Source organism: Lissotriton vulgaris, chromosome 4_1, assembly GCF_964263255.1.
Source record: "Lissotriton vulgaris chromosome 4_1, aLisVul1.2, whole genome shotgun sequence".
NCBI lineage: Eukaryota > Metazoa > Chordata > Amphibia > Caudata > Salamandridae > Lissotriton > Lissotriton vulgaris.
In genome coordinates, this window is record NC_141691.1 from 408,575,380 (window position 1) to 408,594,473 (window position 19,094).

The 19,094-nt window shown below is 47.9% G+C and overlaps 1 protein-coding gene across 1 annotated transcript in view; it reads right to left on the reverse strand.

The window, feature by feature from the left end:
• LOC147718812 (xaa-Pro aminopeptidase 2-like) overlaps positions 1-19,094 on the reverse strand; it is a 398,012-nt gene that overhangs the window by 361,291 nt on the left and 17,627 nt on the right. The window contains exon 3 of the mRNA XM_086966784.1: positions 9,512-9,622. Within this exon, the coding sequence (XP_086822910.1) occupies positions 9,512-9,622 (111 nt within the window). The remainder of the gene's footprint in view (positions 1-9,511; positions 9,623-19,094) is intronic.

Genomic DNA, 19,094 nt, shown 5'->3' on the forward strand with positions numbered 1-19,094 from the left:
AGCTGCAGTGCGTCTGCCAGTCCTAATATAGTTTGTAAAATGCAGTATAAAAGTAGTGTTTCAACCTCCCATTTACTCATGTGGTCCAGTGCTGGTCATTGGCTGGTATGGCAGCTTAAACCATTCAGCTATGTGGAAGTCCCTCACCCTTTGCCTTCGCCCCCACCACTCGCCCCCCGGGTCCCCCCTTACGTGTTTCTCAGCCATAACCATACCAGTGTAGGTGCACCCACACCAGAGAGGGATAAGGGAAAGTGGAACCAAGGTATCATGTCGGTACAACAGCCTGTGACATGCATTCGCCTGCGCAGTCGTCACCTACCTCCCCCTCATGCCCCACGCGGCCTTTCCCTTCCAGTCGCTGCAGCACACAAAGCATCTGCTCTCACTGGGCCACTATAGGCTCCTTCCTCAACCCTATCGTCTCCTCCCTACGGATGGCTGTCCCTCTGCCCTGGCCCATGCTTGGAATGAGGAACTCCATGACCTTGTGTGTGGCGGGTCGTGCGCCTTCCACCTCTTTGTGAGAAGGCGCTTCGCTTCCACCAGTCCGAGGTCCAAGAACCGGGATTTCACCTTGTCCCTGGGGGCCATTTTAAAATGATGTACGATGTACTCCGGCCAGTCGAAGGGTCTAGCACGACTCGTGCTGCCCTTCAACAGCCCACCAATCTTGCGCCAATAGTTGCCCAACCCAGGGCAGCTTCACAGCATATGTAGAAACCCCGCCCCCAGCTCATGACACCTAGAGCACAGTGCATCATTACGATGAAAGTACTTGTTGATCAGCTCTGGTGTGAGGTGAGCCCTATGGACAATGAATAACTGAATTTGGTTAAACCGCATATTTCTGGGGATACGCACAGGACTTTTGAGTATCCTTTCCCACTCCTTATCCACCAGTGGCCACCCCAGGTCCAATTCCCATTTGCATCGTAGCGGGCCTAAGCTGATAGCTGCATGTTCCCTCAGGGATGGCGCGAACCAGCGAACCAGGTGCCTACCTCTCCCCATGATGTGCAGGTATTGCATGGTTAATTGCTGAGTGGGCTCCGTGGTCATGTCCCCCCATTTAGCAGTCAATCTCGCTATCAGGGAGCAATGCGCCAAAAAAAACCCGGGCGGGAGTCCTTCCTACGCCACCAGGGTCTTGTATGGTATGAGTTCACAATCCCGATATAGATCTCCAAGCGTACGAACATCGGCCTCCCACCATTACGCAAGCACAGTAGCCGTGAGCACCCCTCTGCCACTCGGGGAACCCTCCAGAGGTATGGCTGGTGCATACGGGACAGCTGGTACGGGTGAGATATAAAGCCCTTCGGTAGCACTTATATGCCACTAGCAAGGGGGTGAGAAAGTCTGGTTATTTGTTCTAGTGTGTAAGGCAGCATTGTTGTGGCTGTATCATCTCTGCCTCTGTCCGCCAGCCAGCGAGCGACCCATTGTAGTTGAGTGTACAGATAGTAGTGCTCGAGGCAGGGAGAGGCCAGACCACCCAGGTCCGTCGGTAGGAATAATTTAGCCGGCGCCAGCCTGTGCCTAGCGGTGCCCCAGACAAAGTTCTGCAGCATCCTGCTGAGCATGTTAAAGAAGGGTGCCGGTATAAATAGCGGCAAATTAACAAAGTAGTACAGAAGGCGGGGCAATATAACCATTTTGGCGAGCGCCACCCTACCGGTGGTCATCAGCTGGAGTGTACTCCAAAAGCGCACCTGCGATTTAAGCGCCGTGACTGCCCTCCCCAGGGGTTCCCATCAAACAAGTCAGCTGGGCTACGGTAGATTTGTATCCCCAGATATCTGAAGGTACCCTCCTTCCACTGGACCTGTGTACTATCGAGACAATATCCTGGGTCCTTTGTCCCTGCGTTAAAAGCGTACAGACAGGATTTATCCATTTTCACACGAAGCCCAGAGATGGTGGCAAAAGTCTGCAGCAGCTGGGCCAGTTGCCTAGGCATGCCCCCCACGTCTCTTACATATACCATCAGATCATGAGTGTAGAGCGACACCTGGTGAACCGCATACCCTAGTGGTATACCATCCCCCAGAGTTGCCTGTATAGCCACTGCCAGGGGCTCGATGACCAGCGCGAATAGCAACGGGGACAGAGGACCCCCCTGCGAGTGCCCTGACTCACCGGTACCGCTTCAGAGACATAGAGACCCAACCTCTCGCAAACTGTGGGATTCTTGTAGAGCAGGCCGACCATGTGAAGAAACTCCTTGTCCAACCCATATCGTAACAGCACCACCAACAGATAACCCCATTCTAGACAGTCAAACGCCTTCTCCAGATCTAGGATAAGACAACCCGCCCTGGGCCACTGCTGTGTGGCCTCGGTTGCCACCCTGAAAAACCTCTGAAGAGTCAAAGACGTGGACAGTGCAGGGACAAATCCATTCTGATCTGCGTGTAATAAGTGGGGGACCACTGGTGCCAGCCGCTCCACCAGTGCTTTTGCGAGGATTTTATAATCCACTTTAAGCATCGCCAGGGGCCTATAGGAACCCAGAGTCGTAGGGTCTCTGTCCGGCTTGGGCAGGGAGACCAGGAATGTTCCAGCATTGGGGGGAGCAAAAATCCCACCTCCACCGCCTTGTTATTGAGCGCATGAAGTAACGGCGCCAGGGACTTGCAATAGGCTTCATAATACTCAGCGGGCAAACCATCCGGCCCCGGCGTTTTCCCAGATGCCAGTGACTGGATCACCTCCCCAATTTCCACTAAGGAGAGAGGTGCAGTGAGTGCCTCCATGTGCTCCTCGGAGGGTGCAGGCAGTTGGACAGAGTCCAAGAACCCTTTGAGGAGGTGCCTGGGGCCAACTCCTTTGGACTTGACAACTGCTTGTAGTGGTCGGTAAAAGCACGATGAATTTCACACTGCGTATACACCAGCGTCCCGGTCTCCCCTCGAACTGCCCCTATTGGGGCACAGCGTTCTTCCTGCCGTATCAACCAAGCCAATAGGCAGCCCTCTCTGTCCACCCTAGCATGTGTTCTGGCTGTGTGCGCTACATAGTTGTGACACTGGAGCCTCTCCAGGAGCTCTGCATGTTGGGAGCGGAGATCTTGCAACCTGCGCACGTGTCTACTCCCTCCTTCACCCTCCCACTCATACCGCAGCAGCTAATCTTCCAAGCGCGCCAGGGAGTCAGAGAGCGCCCTACGTGTATTCCATGTGGCCCCCAAACAATTGCCCCAGACAGCCACTTTATGTGCGTCCCACTCCACCAATGCGCTGATCGCTGTACCTTCATTAATGTCAAAGTACGCTAATATGGCCATACCCAGGGACGAGCGAAACTCTGGGTCCTCTAACGCGCTAGGCTGAAGTCTCCAAGTGGGCACCGGTGAGCGATCCACCTCCCAGCTTATCTGAAACCACAAGGGGTTGTGGTCAGAGTATGTCCGCCCCAGGTATTCTGACTGTGTAATAAGCAGGAACAGCGATTGGGAACCCACCATCCTATCTAACCGGACATGCAAATCATGTACTGCTGAGTAGTAGGAGTAGATCTTATCTGTTGGGTGGAGGATGCGCCACAGGTCCTGCAGCGCCCAGTGTGCGAGCCGGTCTCTAAACGCCTGCAGGCTGGACTTCGTCACCGTGGCGCGAAGAGCGGGAAGGACCTGTCTAACTGGACATACAGCACCATATTAAAGTCCCCTCCTAGCAACCAAGGGAGGCCAGCATAAGGGTGCAGGAGCTGCGTCAGCCGCGCTAGAAAGGACGGCTGGTCCACATTAGGCACGTATAATGATCCCAACAGCATCTCTTGACCGTTTAGTTTTCCCCACACTAGCATGTACCTGCCCTCCCGATCCACCTCCACCTTGTCGCAAATGAAGGGAATTCCCGCCTGCAACCAGATCAGTGTACTGCATGTGCACCGAAAAAATGGTGCCGTGTATTTGCCCCCTACAGCGCCTGCAAAGTTTATCTAGTTCCGCCTGGGTCATGTGTGTTTCCTGTAGTAGGGCAATTCCTACGGAGTGTCGCTGTAGGTAGGAAAAGATGGCAGGGAGGGCCCCCTCAGTGTGGATCGACCTGAGGCTTGCAGCCCGATCTGAAGAAGTCCGACTTCCTGTCTTGATTGCCGGGGAGTCTAGACACTCTGCGCGAGCTACTAGCACTGGGGTTTGTCTGTCCTGTACAGCGCAGGGATTCCTGTGCTTCTCCCCGCTCCAGTAGACTCAGCTTAGCTCCACCAGATGCTTCTGGCAGACGCTCCCTGCAGCACCTCCTATCTTCCGGGCCTCACACAAAATGGCGCTGCCCCCAAAACGGCGCTTACGCCTTTATGCACCAGTTCGCCGCGTCTCAGGCCCCGGCAGCGGGCTTTCCCGGCCACTTCCACTGCTGCTTCCCATGCTGCCAATCACTCCAGGTGCGACTACTCTCGGTCGTTCATACACTGGGCGGCTGCTCCTGAGCCGCCACATCAGGCGCAATGAGTCCACACACTTACTTGCTGGCTAGGGACGACTGTCCTCTCCACTCGCAGTGCCCCACTGCTGACGTACTCAGGCTGGCTGTTCACGGGAGCCACCTGTAGGGGCCCACTGTTCTGGACAATGTCCACAGCAGGTATTCCCTGGAGGCACCTGTCAGGTACTCGACTACAACCTCAGGCTCGTAGGATGTGCAGACCTCGCTCCATACCACACTGCCTACTGTCTGCACCAGCCCCCGCAGGCCTCCAGATCATCACAGGCCTCAGAGACCCGTCTCTTGCACAAGCACTCTGGAGCCCTCGCACAGTGTAGTCTCAAGGCCCAAGCCCCAGCTCGCCTCCAGCAGCCTTGTTCCACAGTTGCAGGACGCAGTGCCAGCCGTTACCAACAAAGCCCAGGGCACACTTTCCTGTCCCGGGCCGCGCTGCACACTCTGTCCACCGCATCTCTGGTGCACGGCCGTCAGCAGGTCCCCAGACCACAGATGTCTACCATGTAAGGGAGTGTCTTCAGCAGGCCACGCCAGGCGTGATAATGGTCTCTTCAATGGCATGCCACTACCAGCACAATCATGCCTCCTCTTCTTATCACAGAACGCACTGGCAGCGGCAGGCAGCGGCAATCGCCGGCACACAGCAGGTCCCAGCAGCTCACCTCCGGTACAGTCCCCCCAGGGCGCCATGCTTCACAGGGCGATACAGCGCCAGCCCTTCCGCACGCCCCTGGCAGTCTCAGAGCTCCGTCCAGGCCCCGGCAGTGGCCTTTATCTCCTAGGGCGGTTAGCGCGCTTTCGCCCCTGGGCCCGCTGCTGCACGGCCGGGCCACAGTTCTCCGCTCAGCGCCTCGCAGTCAAGGAACCGCCGGACTGTAGTGGCTCCCCAGCATGTCCCCGCACCGGCCCCACTCGATGTAGGCACTGATCACACCTCCAAAAGGAGAAATGACAGGATTAACAGCAGTAAACAAGCGGAGCTTCAGCAACTCGCGTCCGCCATGATGACTAGCTGGCCACCGGAATATGATTCATTAAGTATTTATACCAGGATGAAGAACATTGACAGTCCTTCTTACTTTCTCACTGCAGAAATGAATGCAGGTTGTCGGGAAGGACAACCGAAGGATGCAATCAACAATTGAACAATAGCAATACATAGTAATGCAAAATATATTCCTCATGCTGCAGCACTAGATAAACAATCCCTTAAAGAAACATAACACATCTTCCTCCTTAATACATAAATAAAATATATAAACAATAATTATTAAAAGCAACAATATAAAATAACAAAACAAGAATTATAATTCAATTTGACTGTTCATCGCAAACAAAATCTTTAAACCATTTGGGTTTAGTGCCAGTGCACACAGAACGGTCTCTAACAACGTTATTTCTATTCTCTGTTACCTCTGTTGCAGCATAAGTATTTTTCTGAGTTTCTGTTGTAGCATTGATATCTTTATGAGTTTTAGTAGTATCTAAAGTGACCTCAGCGTCAACCACTGTTCCATATGTCCCAACACTAACACTAGTATCAACCATGCTGCTATTCACAAAGGAAGATTCAACAGCGGGGTATTCACCAGTGCCAACACTAGAGGACTCTTCAGCAGGACGACCAACATTGCTTGTACCAGCATGAACAACAAATTCAGAGCTACTGGTGTTATCATTTTCTTGATAACCCAGAATTCTCACTCTTGTTGTACAAATGAATGTCACTTTTAAGAATCGCAATACGTTTCAGATTCCATACTTTTCCATCACTTAGTTGTACAGCATTGCAAAAAATGTTGGTTACTTTAAAAGGTTCAAAAAATTGACTTTCTCCTTTTTTAACTTTCCAAGGTTTCTTGACCTTAACTCAGGAACCCACACTAATGTCACAACATTTAACATTATGTTTCAAGTCATATACCTCTTTGCTTTTAAGGTGTTTGTTTTCAATCCTAGTTCTCAAAACATCCATGGGTATGCTAGGTTTATGAATGTTAAACATCCATTCTGGATTGCATTTTGTACAAACAGCTCTCCCTCTCATGACTTCAAAAGGTGCCACACCTAAAACATCATGTTGAGAAGTTCTATACATCCAAATAGTTTTGAACAATTGCAATTCCCAATCACAGTTATTACAAATGGCAGATTGTATAGCATGTTTTACGACTCTTTTGAAACGTTCAATCATGCCATTCCCACTTGGGTTGTATAGAGAAGCAGTACAGTGTCTTATTCCCACCTTGTCAAAATATTCCTTGGCAATTTTTAAAGTAAATTGGACACCATTGTCACTTACTAAAAGAGTACAACTATAACAAAAACACAATCCAAAAATGTAATTACCACTTCAGAATTAACCTTCTCAACAAACTTCAAAACAGGCCACCTAGAAAAAAGATCAATTACAGCTAAAACATATTTATTCTGAGAGCCAATAGGCCCCATTATGTCAATGGCCACAGTATGCCAAGGAGATTTTGGGATTATTGTTTCAGCCATGGGAGGTCTGAGAGTAACAAGGATTTTATCTGAGTTGGCACACCAGACACTATTTCTAATAAACCACTCAAAAAATACGTCCATTCCTGGCCACCAGTACCATTGCTTTATCCTTTGCTTGGTCTTAACTATTCCACCATGACCCTCATGACACATCTTAACTATATTTTCTCTAAGATTAGTCGAAGGAATGACTTTATCATTTCTCATGATATTACCATTTGATGTAGAAAGTTCATTGCAAACTTCCTACAGATGATTCAAATCATCAGGTAAACTGCATTTAGATGGCCAACCACTAATAATAATAGAAAACAGTTCCATCAAAACAGTATCCTTCTTACAAGACTTTTCCCATTCACTTTTATCAATCTTGAGTAATCCTTGGTCATGCACTAATGCAACTTGAATGTTCTCCCATTCATGATCAGAACTGTCAGTTAGATTAATTGGCAAACGTGATAAAAAATCAGCTACTACGTTCTCCTTCCCTGGTACATAAACAATTTTGCAGATGTAATCCTGTAATCTCAAGGACATTCTAGCAATCCTAGGGGAAGAAATGAATAAACCTTCAGTAGTCAACAACCTAACTAAAGGTTTTTGATCCGTCCTAAGAATGCATGGTTTCCCCATACAAATGCCCTGAAATGTTCAAGGGACCAAATGCAAGCTAATGTTTCTTTCTGAATCACTGAGAAATTCTCCTCAGTAGGTGAAAGGGTTCGGGAGGCATTAGCAATAATAAATTCTTTTCCCTCCTTATTTACTTGAGAAAATACTCCACCCAGCCCTCTATCGTTAGCATCTACTGTAATATAGTTCTCGAGTTCAGGATCAAACGCACGTAAGGCTGGTGTATTGCCTTCTTAATATTTTCAAACTCTACACTACATTACACAGACCAAATAAACTTGGATTTGTTTTTAAATAATTGACGTATGTTAAAAATGATGCTTGAAAAATTTCTCATAAATTTTGAATAAAACTCAACCAAACCAACAAAAGATCGTACTTCATCTTTGTTTTTTGGATGAGGAGCATTCAACACTGAATCAACAAGAGCAGGTTTGGTAGAGATCCATTCACCACTGATGACATGTCCTAAGTATGTGATCGATGTCACTGTAAATTTACACTTAGGGCCCGATGTAGGTGCCCTAATACCGGTCAGAAACGGCCGAATTCGGCCGTTTCCGACCGGTATTAGGGTTTTTAGATGTAGGGCATGCATTTACAGAATCGGTATTTTACCGATTCTGTATTTACCAATTCGGTAAAATTACTGAATCGGTAAATACAGACTCAGTAAAATACCGATTCTGTAAATGCAGATGTAGCTGGCACATGTCAGAGTGCCACAGGGCTTTAAGATTCGGTATTTTACCACCCAATCCAATTGGGTGGTAAAATACCAAATACAGGTGTGCATGCACATCTGTGCATGCACACCTGTGCAATGTGACACACAGACATGCCCTTAGGGCATGTCTGTGTGCCACATGGCACACAAGTCCGGAATTGGGGTGCTAGAGGGTGTCAAAGTGACACCCCCTGCACCCTTGGAAAAATCGGTAATTACCAAATCGGTAAATACCGATTCGGTAATGACCATTGATTCCTATGGGCTTCAATGCCCATAGGAATCAATGGGCTTTACCGATTCGGTATTTACAGAATCGGTAAATACCGAATCTTAACGATTCGGTATTTACCAAATCTGAAATACCTACATCCCCCCCCCTCCATTTTACCACTTCTTAAATACGGAATCGGTATGATTCGGTATTTAAGAAGTGGTAAAATGAACTTACCTACATCGGGCCCTTAGTGTGTTCAACAGTTAAACTCTTTTGTCCAGAATACCCAAAACGTCTTTGAGGATAATATCATGTTCCTGTTTTTCCTTCCCAAAAAACTAGGATATCATCCTGGAAACAACGTACCTTATCAAATTTACTAAAAAGTTGGTGCATCAAGTTTTGTAAAATTGCCGCAGCAGATGCGAGAGCAAATAAAATAAAATTGTACCGTAATAAAATGTAGAAATTCCGATGGCTGAAGGAAGTCTCTTCGCTTGTAAAACTAATAAAAATGTGCAGTTACTTTAAATGGATTCAATCCAGGATTGAATCCATTCCTCCCAAACCAAAGGATGGAATCAACAATTGAACAATAAAAATACATAGTAATGCAAAATATATTCCTCATGCTGCAGCACGAGATAAACAATTCCTTAAAGAAATATAAAATAAAGGCATGCGTGGTAAAGGTATATGCGTGGTTAAGACTTGGGTGGTTAAGAACGTGTGGAACTGGTATGTGTAGTAAACGCATGCATGGTTCTGTCACACAACGTGCACAGAGAAAGGCACAGTTTGCCACTGGCAGCAAATTTGAAACTTTTTGTCCTAATCCTAAATCTTGTGATATGAATGCATTCATTTCCTAGAATGGGGTTTAAGAGTCACTATGCGAAAATCCAGAATGAGAGGATAAGGGAATTCACTTAGAAAAGACAGTAATCACAACACTGAGAATCATGTTATTCTTACCAGGTGTGCATCAGTGGCTGGGATTATGTAGGCGCGTATGTTGACTTTTTGCATCTGTTGGCGAAGGGCGTCCAGTCGCTCGGTTGTGATTATCACTGTTGGTGGCAGGTACTGATTCCATAAAGAAAAATAAATCACTATTTATTACCTTTATGATATCCACAATTAACTGTTGTAGGAGGCATTAATAGAAAGCTTAATACTAGCAAAGAAACCGATTTCATCTAATATATTTGTGCCAGAACAATTTATTTATTTTCTAAAACATATATTTGCTTCTGGAATCGTCTGTCGTATTTAAGACACTGGAAAAGGGTGGTTAATTACTCCACCACTTCAGGACAATACCTTCTATAGTAGTTTTTGGTCCATTACACAATGTATCATTCTTGTACATTTCCTAGCTTATCCATTTACCTTCAAATGCACTCCCTGTAAAAAGGCTGCTATGCAAGTAAAAAATATTTGCCTCCAGAATTCGAAGGAAGCATGGCAGGAAGAACTAGAGAAGAGGATTCATCACAGTAAACTCTGAGAATAGAACCTTGAGTTACATTTAATGACTAGTAGCAAGGTAAACCTCAGGTGGAAGTTTGCTCTTTCATTGAAAGCAAGAAGGCAAATCAATGTAGTATGACTACAAGCCTGCAGAACTAATGAGAGAAGTGTGTGCTTCTATGTTTAACTATACACTGAAAACAATAATTGAATAGTGGGAACATCAAGCAAAATAGTAAAAAATATTGTACCGGAAAAATATGTAACCCATCATCTAGAAAAGGTAAAAGTGTATATATCAGATGTACCTGATAAACTACATTCTCAGGAATTTGATAAACTGGTAGTATATTAGTAAGTCCAAATGTACACCCAATTGTGTAATCTGTGCACTGTGAAACTAGAACATTCTGCATAGTCAGCTTCACTTAAAAAATAAGCAAAATGCTATAACCAGTACTTAGGGAAATTCCACAAAAAGTATATTATACTCTGTGATCCAGTATTGGTCTTACGAAAAAAAAAAACTTTCCTTAATCATTTTTTCTTTTTCTGTATTTTGAAAAACATAATACCATACAATCAATATACTAGAAGCAATATTAATATGGCTGGCGACCAAACAAGCCAGCCTCAAAAAGGTCTGCTCTACCCTTGGTGCCCTGAATTCCTCCACAAGCCCCAGCAACACAGTATGCTGGGTAAACTCCAAGTTCCAGCCCAGGACAGCAGACACTTCTCAGCCACTCCCTGCCAGACAGGTCGCAGCACTGGGCAATCCCACGACACATGGAAGAAATCTGCAGTTGGTGACGCGCATCTAACACATGTGGCCGGAGTGTCGGGAAGAAGGTGCTGCGGGGCAAGGTAGGTTGCATGGAGATAATTAAATTGGATCATGTGCTGTTGCGCTGAAATTGCCAATTCCCGGGGTACCATGCAAGCGTCTCCCCAGTCATCATTGTTCAACTCACCCACTCAGGCCTCCCACCTCCATTTGGCCCATTCCAGATCATCCGGAGTGTGAGTCACCAATGAGTGGTAAAGCCATAAGGTAGCCCCTTTGCCCAGGGGACCGAAGAATATCTGTGCATTATATTCAGGAAGTTGGTTGTCCGTGAGGGCATGAGCCCGCAGAGAGTGACGGAGCTGGACAAAGCAAAAAAACTGGAAGTTAGACAAAGAGTATTGGATTTTCAGATCCTGAAATGTTGAAAAGTTACCTCCCTCATAGACGTCCCCCAAATAGGAGATCCCAATTCAATCCCAGGATGTGAAGCCCTCCAGGTTGAGAGCTGACAAAGCCATGTTCCCTGCCACCAAGGGGTCATTCCTGTAAACCGGTGGTCCCATCTGATAAGTAAAAGAGCCTTTTTCCAGCAGGTCAGAGGCACCTGGGTACAAGAGGGAAGTACAACAGGCAGACGTGCCCTGTACACCAGGTCTAGCAATCCATGGGCTGGTAATGCAAATGCTCCTAGTGGGCCTACAGCACTAATTGTGCCACCCACACAAGTTGCCTTAAAGAGAGAACTCAGCCCTGCCACTGCAGTGCTTGCACACAGATTGTTAAACTGCCATGTTGTCCTGACAAGTGCACCCACTTGCCAGGCCTTACCTTTCCCTTTCTATGCACATCAGGCACCCCAATGGTAGGCCCAAGGTACACCCCTGGGCAGGGTGCAGTGCATGTGAAAGGTAGGACATGTATTAAGGTGTGTACCATGTCCTGACAGTGAAATACTCTCCATTTTGTTTTTCACTGTTGAAAGGCCATATTGCCCATTGTACAGACTGGGGGAGGCTGTGTAATATGTTTCCAGCCTTTCTTCCCAAAGGCTTAAGATGGAGAGGGGAAGTTTAGTATGCCTGAACTCACAATTCAATAACACATCTTTTTGTGAAGGTGGCTTTTGCATTGTGTGTTTAGAAACCACCCTTTTAGAAGTGGCTGGGTTTTTGTGCTCTAACATTTGTGTGACTCTGCCTGGTTGTGGATTGACTGGTGATAGGATCCGGGAAATGTCTTGACCCAGGGGAAGAGGTGAGACAGCAACAGGCTGACCTGCATCTGGAGTGTAGGGGGGAGGAGTAGCCTCTAGAGGTGAAGAGACCTGGGTTGCTGCCATAAAAAAATTGGTCCCATCTCCTGCTGAGTGATGGAGAATCCAGACCCCCACTAATTAAAGGAAGATGGTCTCACCGGCAGGGAGCCACCCAGAACTGGTCTGAACAGGGGTCAGTGCCCCCCTGAACACAAAGACTTCAAAGACATTTAGGCATATAACTACGAGAGCTGAAGCCCCTGAACTTTGGAATGGAGAAATGGAGTGATCACTTTGTGGTCAAGAGGAACCTCTGCCAAGGAAGAACCAGCTTAAGAGACTGAAGGAAAGGACTGACCCTTGCTGTGTGTTCTGGGGCTGCCCTGCAGTTTGCTGATTTAACCAAGGAGAGGCTAAAGGGGCTTTGCTGTGTGCTGTGTCCTGAAGTAACTGAACCCCAGGGGCCCGAGGAGAGCTGGCTCCCTGTTGTGGAAACTCAGGAACACAAAAGTTTCAAAAAGAGTCCCTCAGAAGAATTGCCCTATGATCGTGGGCACCTGGAGTCCAAGCGAGTCTCAGCGACGCTGTATGCGTGTGCTTTTTGCAGCCTGAGCCCTTTGTGTGGACTGTCCTGTTATCGTGCATACCCGGAGTCCAAGTGAGTCTCAGCGACGCTGTGTGCGTGTGCTTTATGCAGCCTGAGACCTTCGTGAGGATTGACCCGTTATCGTGCATCTGGAGTTCGAATGAGTTCTGGAGTTCGAGTGAGTCTCAGCGACGCTGAGTGCGTGTGCTTTGTGCAGCCTGAGAACTTCGTGAGGACTGCCCTGTGATCGTGCACAACCGAAGCTCAAGTGAGTCTCAGCGACGCTGTGTGCGTGTGCCCTGTTGCAGCCTGAGATCTTCATAGCAGCCCAGACTGGCAGCCCCAGAGGAGCTGAGTCGCCGGCCCGCGCCTGCCATTGCCAGAGTGAGACCTCGAACCAACCCCGTTGAGGGAGGGCCCGAGTTCCACTGCCCGGAATCCACAAAGATTGCATCAGAGGCCCGAGTCATGGGAAGAGGAGAGGAGAGAGAGGTTGCACCCCCAGGTAACATGTGTCGCTGCCTGGGGCAGGGTGCGGGCTTGGAGAGAGACGCTCTCGACCTCTCCCATTCCTGCGGCGCAAGCCTCTGCTTCAGCTCGTATCGCGGCCCGTACTTTCCAAGGAGTGGCAGTACCGGGGCTGGAGTGTGGAGCTGCACTTTGGTTTACACCATTCCCGTGTGGGGGCATCTGTTGACGGAAGCTGACTGCGAGTCAGTACGAGTGGCGGAGAGACCACCTAAGGCACCATGATTGGTGCTAGAGTGTATTATGCATTGCATTATTGCTGCATTATGAACTACCTGATTGTTGCATTATGCATTCCATTATTTCTGCATTAAGAATTGCCTGATTGTTGCATTACGCATTGCACTATTTTTGCCTAACAATCTACCTAATTGTTGCATTACGCATTGTGTTAGGTTGCATAAAGGAACTACCTGATTGTTGCGTTACGCATTGCATTATTTTGGCATTACGAACTGTTTGACTGTTTCATAACAAACTGCATTATTTTTACATTGCAAAGTGCCTGATTCTTGCATTACCAACTACATAGCATTGTATTATGACTGCAGTGGATCATTTTTAAAATTGCTCATTAATATTATCAGAACTTACAAGGGCTGGCTGGCCTAACAACGGGCTAGGAGGAATATTACAAATACACATATGTTGGATTTATATTGTGTGGTCTCATCGTATATCTTATTATATAAACGTATTCTTGTTTTTTTTTTAACTTGTGTGGAGTCCATTTGTGGTGTCATCAATGGGTTACCGAGAGCATGGTTGCAAATACTTTACACACTAGCTTTGAAGATAAGCCTGGCTGCTCGTGCCAAGCTACTGAGGGGGTGAGCAGGGGCTATCTGAGAAGGGTCCCTATTTGGCCTAAGGTACTTACCTCAGCCAACTAGCGACCCCCAGGTCTAAAAGTTATTGTAAGGCTTCGGAACGACAAAGGTCAGCAGGGGCGGAAGGAGTCACAGAGGCCTAGTGGTTAAGGTCTCTGCATCTTACTCCAAAGGCTATGTGTTCAAATCCTGGTGTTTCAAGGGTTGTGGTGCTGTGGTAAAATTATGAGGGGTAGGTACCGGAGTGCAAATGGGGACCAGGAGGGAACAGAAGGAAGGGGGTAGAACGTCGACAGGACGAGGGGAGGGCGACAGCGGCTGGTAAGGTCGAGTCAAAAACACAAAGAGAGACACGAGGTACAGTGCTACGGGCAGATATATGGGGAGTGACGAAGCGTTGAGGACATTAAACATGGGGGGAGGTACAAGAAATGATTCAGAGAAGGGAGATCGTAGAGACATTGAGGTTGCACTACAAGGAGCTTAGGATGAAAGAGGGTGCGAAGGTCGAAGAAGCGTCAAAGAGCTAAGGTAACCAGGACCATAGGGAAAAGTCCGCGGGGGTCTTGTGTTTGCAACCTAGGAATGCAGAAAGTGGCCAGACTATAGACATCGAAGGGTAGCAGCAAGTAAAGGGGGCATTCAGGTAGGGGGAAACTTAGTACACGGCCAGCAGTTTTCCGTTGGTATATAGCCCCCTTTGTTTGTTTTCAGAAGCACCCTCCAGAGGGGTATGCAGAGGTTACGCAGATGAACCCCAGGGGGGAGTACAAAGGTCCTTTGTAGATTTTAATAAAGGGATCATGCACAAGGGAGTGCAAAGGACTCAGCATAAAATAGGGGGCATAAAACAGAGGACAGCTGGGGAAGAGGAGCACAGGGAACAGGGCACTATAGGGAAAAGGCTAGTACAACCATCAAACAGCCATGCATAGAGCAATGGCTGGCACACTATCCCTAACGGGAATATGCTGCATCATGGGGTTAAAGAAGGGATCCGGCTGAGCACAAGGGACCTCGGTACGACAAGGGGTGGACAACTTAAAGTCAGTGAGTACACGCAAGACGGTAGTGCGGGACGAAGGGCGTAAAGAAGTGAAGAGGGACGTAGGGAAGGCCCAGAACAGAGGGACATAAAAGTTTGTGATAATCTCACCACTAGGAGTTAAGCCCCATAAAGGAACCGGGGCACTCTCGATGGAGGCAACAATAGTCACAGCCGAGGGGGGGGCGGCAATAAAGGTTGATAGCGGAAGAAAGGACACCAGGATCATATTGGTCAGTACCGGTACACCCCGAGGAATTTCAGTGGCACAGTATTCAGTGGAGGGAAAATAAGTGTGGGCAAAGTGCTACCAATGGGATGTGACATATCCTGTGCAGGTGTGAGCATTTCAGTTTCTGTTTTCGGTTGGTCTTTCAAGGCAGACAAGAAAAGTGACGGTGACGCACTACCTTGACGATGTCCTCCTGGTGGGCCAACCCGGTTCTGCGGACTGTCAGAAACAGCTGACAAGTTTAAAGAGCTCACTGGGCAGTTGGGAGTCCCCTTGGCACAAGAGAGGACACACGGTCTGAGTACAGTGTTGTCATTTCTGAGTATTGATTTGGACTCGGAGGTGATGGAGGCACACCTACGGATGTAGAAGAAGCGGCATATTGTGAAGGGTAAACGAGTGTGGAAACAGCGCTAACAATGCGCTGTGCAGTATACGGTGCATGGTTGTTGAGCATTGTAGCTTCTTTTGGGCAATGGGCTTTCCGTAGCAGATGGGAAAAGAGGTGTTGACCTTGACGACTTCTTCCTGGTGGGCCAAGCCAGTACAATGGACAGGCAGCAACAGCTGACCAGTTTACAAGAGCTTGTGGAGCAATCAGGTTTCCTAGGCACAAGAGAAGACACAAGGTCTGAGTAAGGTGTTGTCATTTCGAGGTATTGATTTGGACTTGGAGGTGAGGGTGGCACACCTACCGATGAAGAAGAAGTTGCATACGGTGAAGGTCTTACATAAGGGTGGACAAAGCGCTAGCAAGGGGCTGCGCTACATCTTGTGCATGTTTTGAGCCTATCAGCTTCTTTATTGCAAGGGGCTTTTCGTGCAGTCGGGAAAAGAGACCGTGACACACTACCTGGACGACTTCTTCCTGGGGGGGCCAACCCGTTTCAGCGGACTGTCGGCAGCAGCTGACAAGTTTACAAGAGATCATTGGGGGCCCAATTGGCACCAGAGGAGACATGAGGTAAATTGTTGCAAGGAAAGGAAAAAGGGGAAACCTTAGAGGTGGGGGCAGGAGGCAAGGTAACTGAACAAAGGTATAGCGAGGTTTAGTTTTGTACGGCAAAGGCCAAGGAACATGTTTGTGAAGTGCACCAGTCTTCAATAAAGCGGTCTTTTTCACACATATAGAGCATTTGGTGATCTGTGCCGAGCCCACCCTCTGACCCAACTGGGCTGTTAAAGTGGATGAATGATTGTGCGTGCTCAGCTTTCACAACTACTGAGGACTGATGAATTTAGAAACATATTTTAGTCTCTGGCAAACAACATCGGACGAGGAACTCGGATCTCCAACTAACCAACTGAGTCAAACAAAACTTTGTGAAGTCAGGGAATTGTGTGACATCACTCCGCCTCTCCTATGAGTGCATCAGTGTGGTACTGGTTGGTGAACTAAATTTGGACTAAACATTGCTGCTGTAACAATGCTATGTAATACATAGAATTGGACAGTTTAAAGTGAACGTATGATGGTGCATGCTCAGCTTTCACAACTACAGAGGAACGATAACTTTAGAAACCTAATTTAGGGGTCAATTATGATGGCAGACGGACCTGTGTCCGTCTGCCACCCCCGAGGTGGAGGGATCGTCCGCAGGGGCAGCGGCGTTCCCTCCATTGCAATTAGGATGTGACCGCCACCCTGGCGGTCACATCCCGTATATTTAACATTGCGGCGGGTGGTGCTTTAAGCAGCACCCGCCGCAAAGTTAAAAGTGCATGCTGTGCATTTGCATGCACAAAGCGCCAGGCACCGCGCGGTGCCTGACGCATTGTGCATGCAACTGCAGGGGGTACCATAGGTGCACCACCCACCAGCCCCTTTACCCTGGGGGCCCGCAACGGGCCCCCAATGCAAGGACCGTATGCCTTTTCGTGGCGGCATTGCCACCACGGAAAGGCATAGCCCCCAGCACATCCTAATATGGCTGGCGGTGTCTGATAGACACCGTCACCATATTATAGCTTTTCCGGTGCGGTTGCAAGGTGGCCGTGGCGGTAAAGCGGCGGACGGTCTTCCCGTCCGCCACGGTCCCCCCGCCATTGTAATATGGCGGGGGGAAATAGGTGGCGGACGGGCAAGGATGGCGGACGGATCGCAACCGCCTGCATGGCGGTGGCGATCCGTCTGCCATCCTGATTGACCCCATAGTCTCTGGCAAACAACACCAGGCGAGGAAAGTGTACCCCCAACAAAATTTGCTTCTATATACATTAATTCAGCAAAGGAAGCTTTGCATTTAGGTTGCTAAAAAGAGAATGCACGGGGAACATTTCCTTTCTGTGCCACAGATTTGCTGCCACCACATCCCAGTGCTGGAGGCGGTAAATCTGACTGGTCAAGGAGCTAACAAAATAACCTGATCAGAGGAATCAAACACTGCGCCCATTGCGAGATTCAAACCTGCCAATCTCTGCCAGTGTGGAGAGGGAGAAAATGTCCCAGTTGTTGTGGGCTGGCAGTGCAAGAATCCAATGTTGATACATGTAAAGATAAAATGAGATATGCAACACTGATCTGAAGAACCAAACAAAAGCGGACGGCTGCCATCTTTATGCAAGGACCGAGTAGGGGGTGGAGCGATAATGAGACCAGCATTGCAGCGTGTCCGGAGCCCTGTGAGGTTGCGAGGCTGGCTGTTAAATACAAGCTTAAGTAAAGCATGTGAAATGTGCCCAGGAACAATATTGGTTACCTTAACACACTCAAACCTGGCCATATTACACCGAATGATGACATGCAATAGAATGGCGGTAGAGGGACGGCACCCCACAGGGACATATAGAACTCCCTGTTTAATTATGTTTTTTTGATCTGGCGTAGACTGCATGTCGTTAAAAGGCATGCAACCTTCAAACAACAAGCAGGGGGGAGGAGGATGCAGCCGAGGAGAGGATGAGTGGCAGCTGAGCAGGAGTGCTTCTCCGGTGTTGTTGAAAGGCGCGTTCCATCAAATAAAAAGTAGACGGAGGAGTAGGCAGCTGAGAGGATGAGTGAGCACTGCTTGTGTGTTGTTAAAAGGCACTTTCCTGAAAATAACAATTAAGAGGGAGGAGGAGGCAGCCAAGGAGACGAGTGAGCTGAAGCACACGGGACTGTCAATAAATAAATAAAGGCGTGCAGGCAAGCTAAGTCGAGGTGGGAGAGTCTGCTTTGAAGGCCAAGAAATCATTTTCAAGCATATAGGCACTGTTAATAAATAAATAAAGGCACACAGCAAGAGGTGCTCGAGGACAGCTGAGCGCCAGTGCTTCTCGAGGACAGCTAAAGAAATAGTGCTAGCAAGTGTTAAAATAACATGCAGCGTAAGAGCCCATGTAACAGGGACAGTCCGTATGGGAGGTTACAGCATTTGAAAAGGAGGGACTAGTAAGCTATTTCACCAATGAAAAGTCCAAGGACAGCAAGAGGATCCAATAGAAAAGATGGGGGGCTAAGAAAAGATGGGAGGGGCTTCAAGCCCTATCCTGAACACAGCATGTCTTGAAAAGACAACGCAAGTGCTGCCTAGGCAAGGCCTACAAATGTCTCACACTTACAAAGCTCTTTTAATGTTTGTTTTCTCCCACTTTTTTCTAGTTTTTCTCTGATCTTTCTTTAAAAATACATGATTTTTTTATAGACTGTTGTTCTAAACTGACTTTGCTTTTCATTGTTTACTTCTCCTATTATGTTACTGTACTTGATGGGAAGTAATCTTCCAGCGGTCCATAATTGACAGCATACCCCGCTTTAAAACTTTGTATTCATGTAACATCCTGTAACAATAATTGTAATAAAATAATGAGAAACGTCATTTATGTTTCAGGCATATT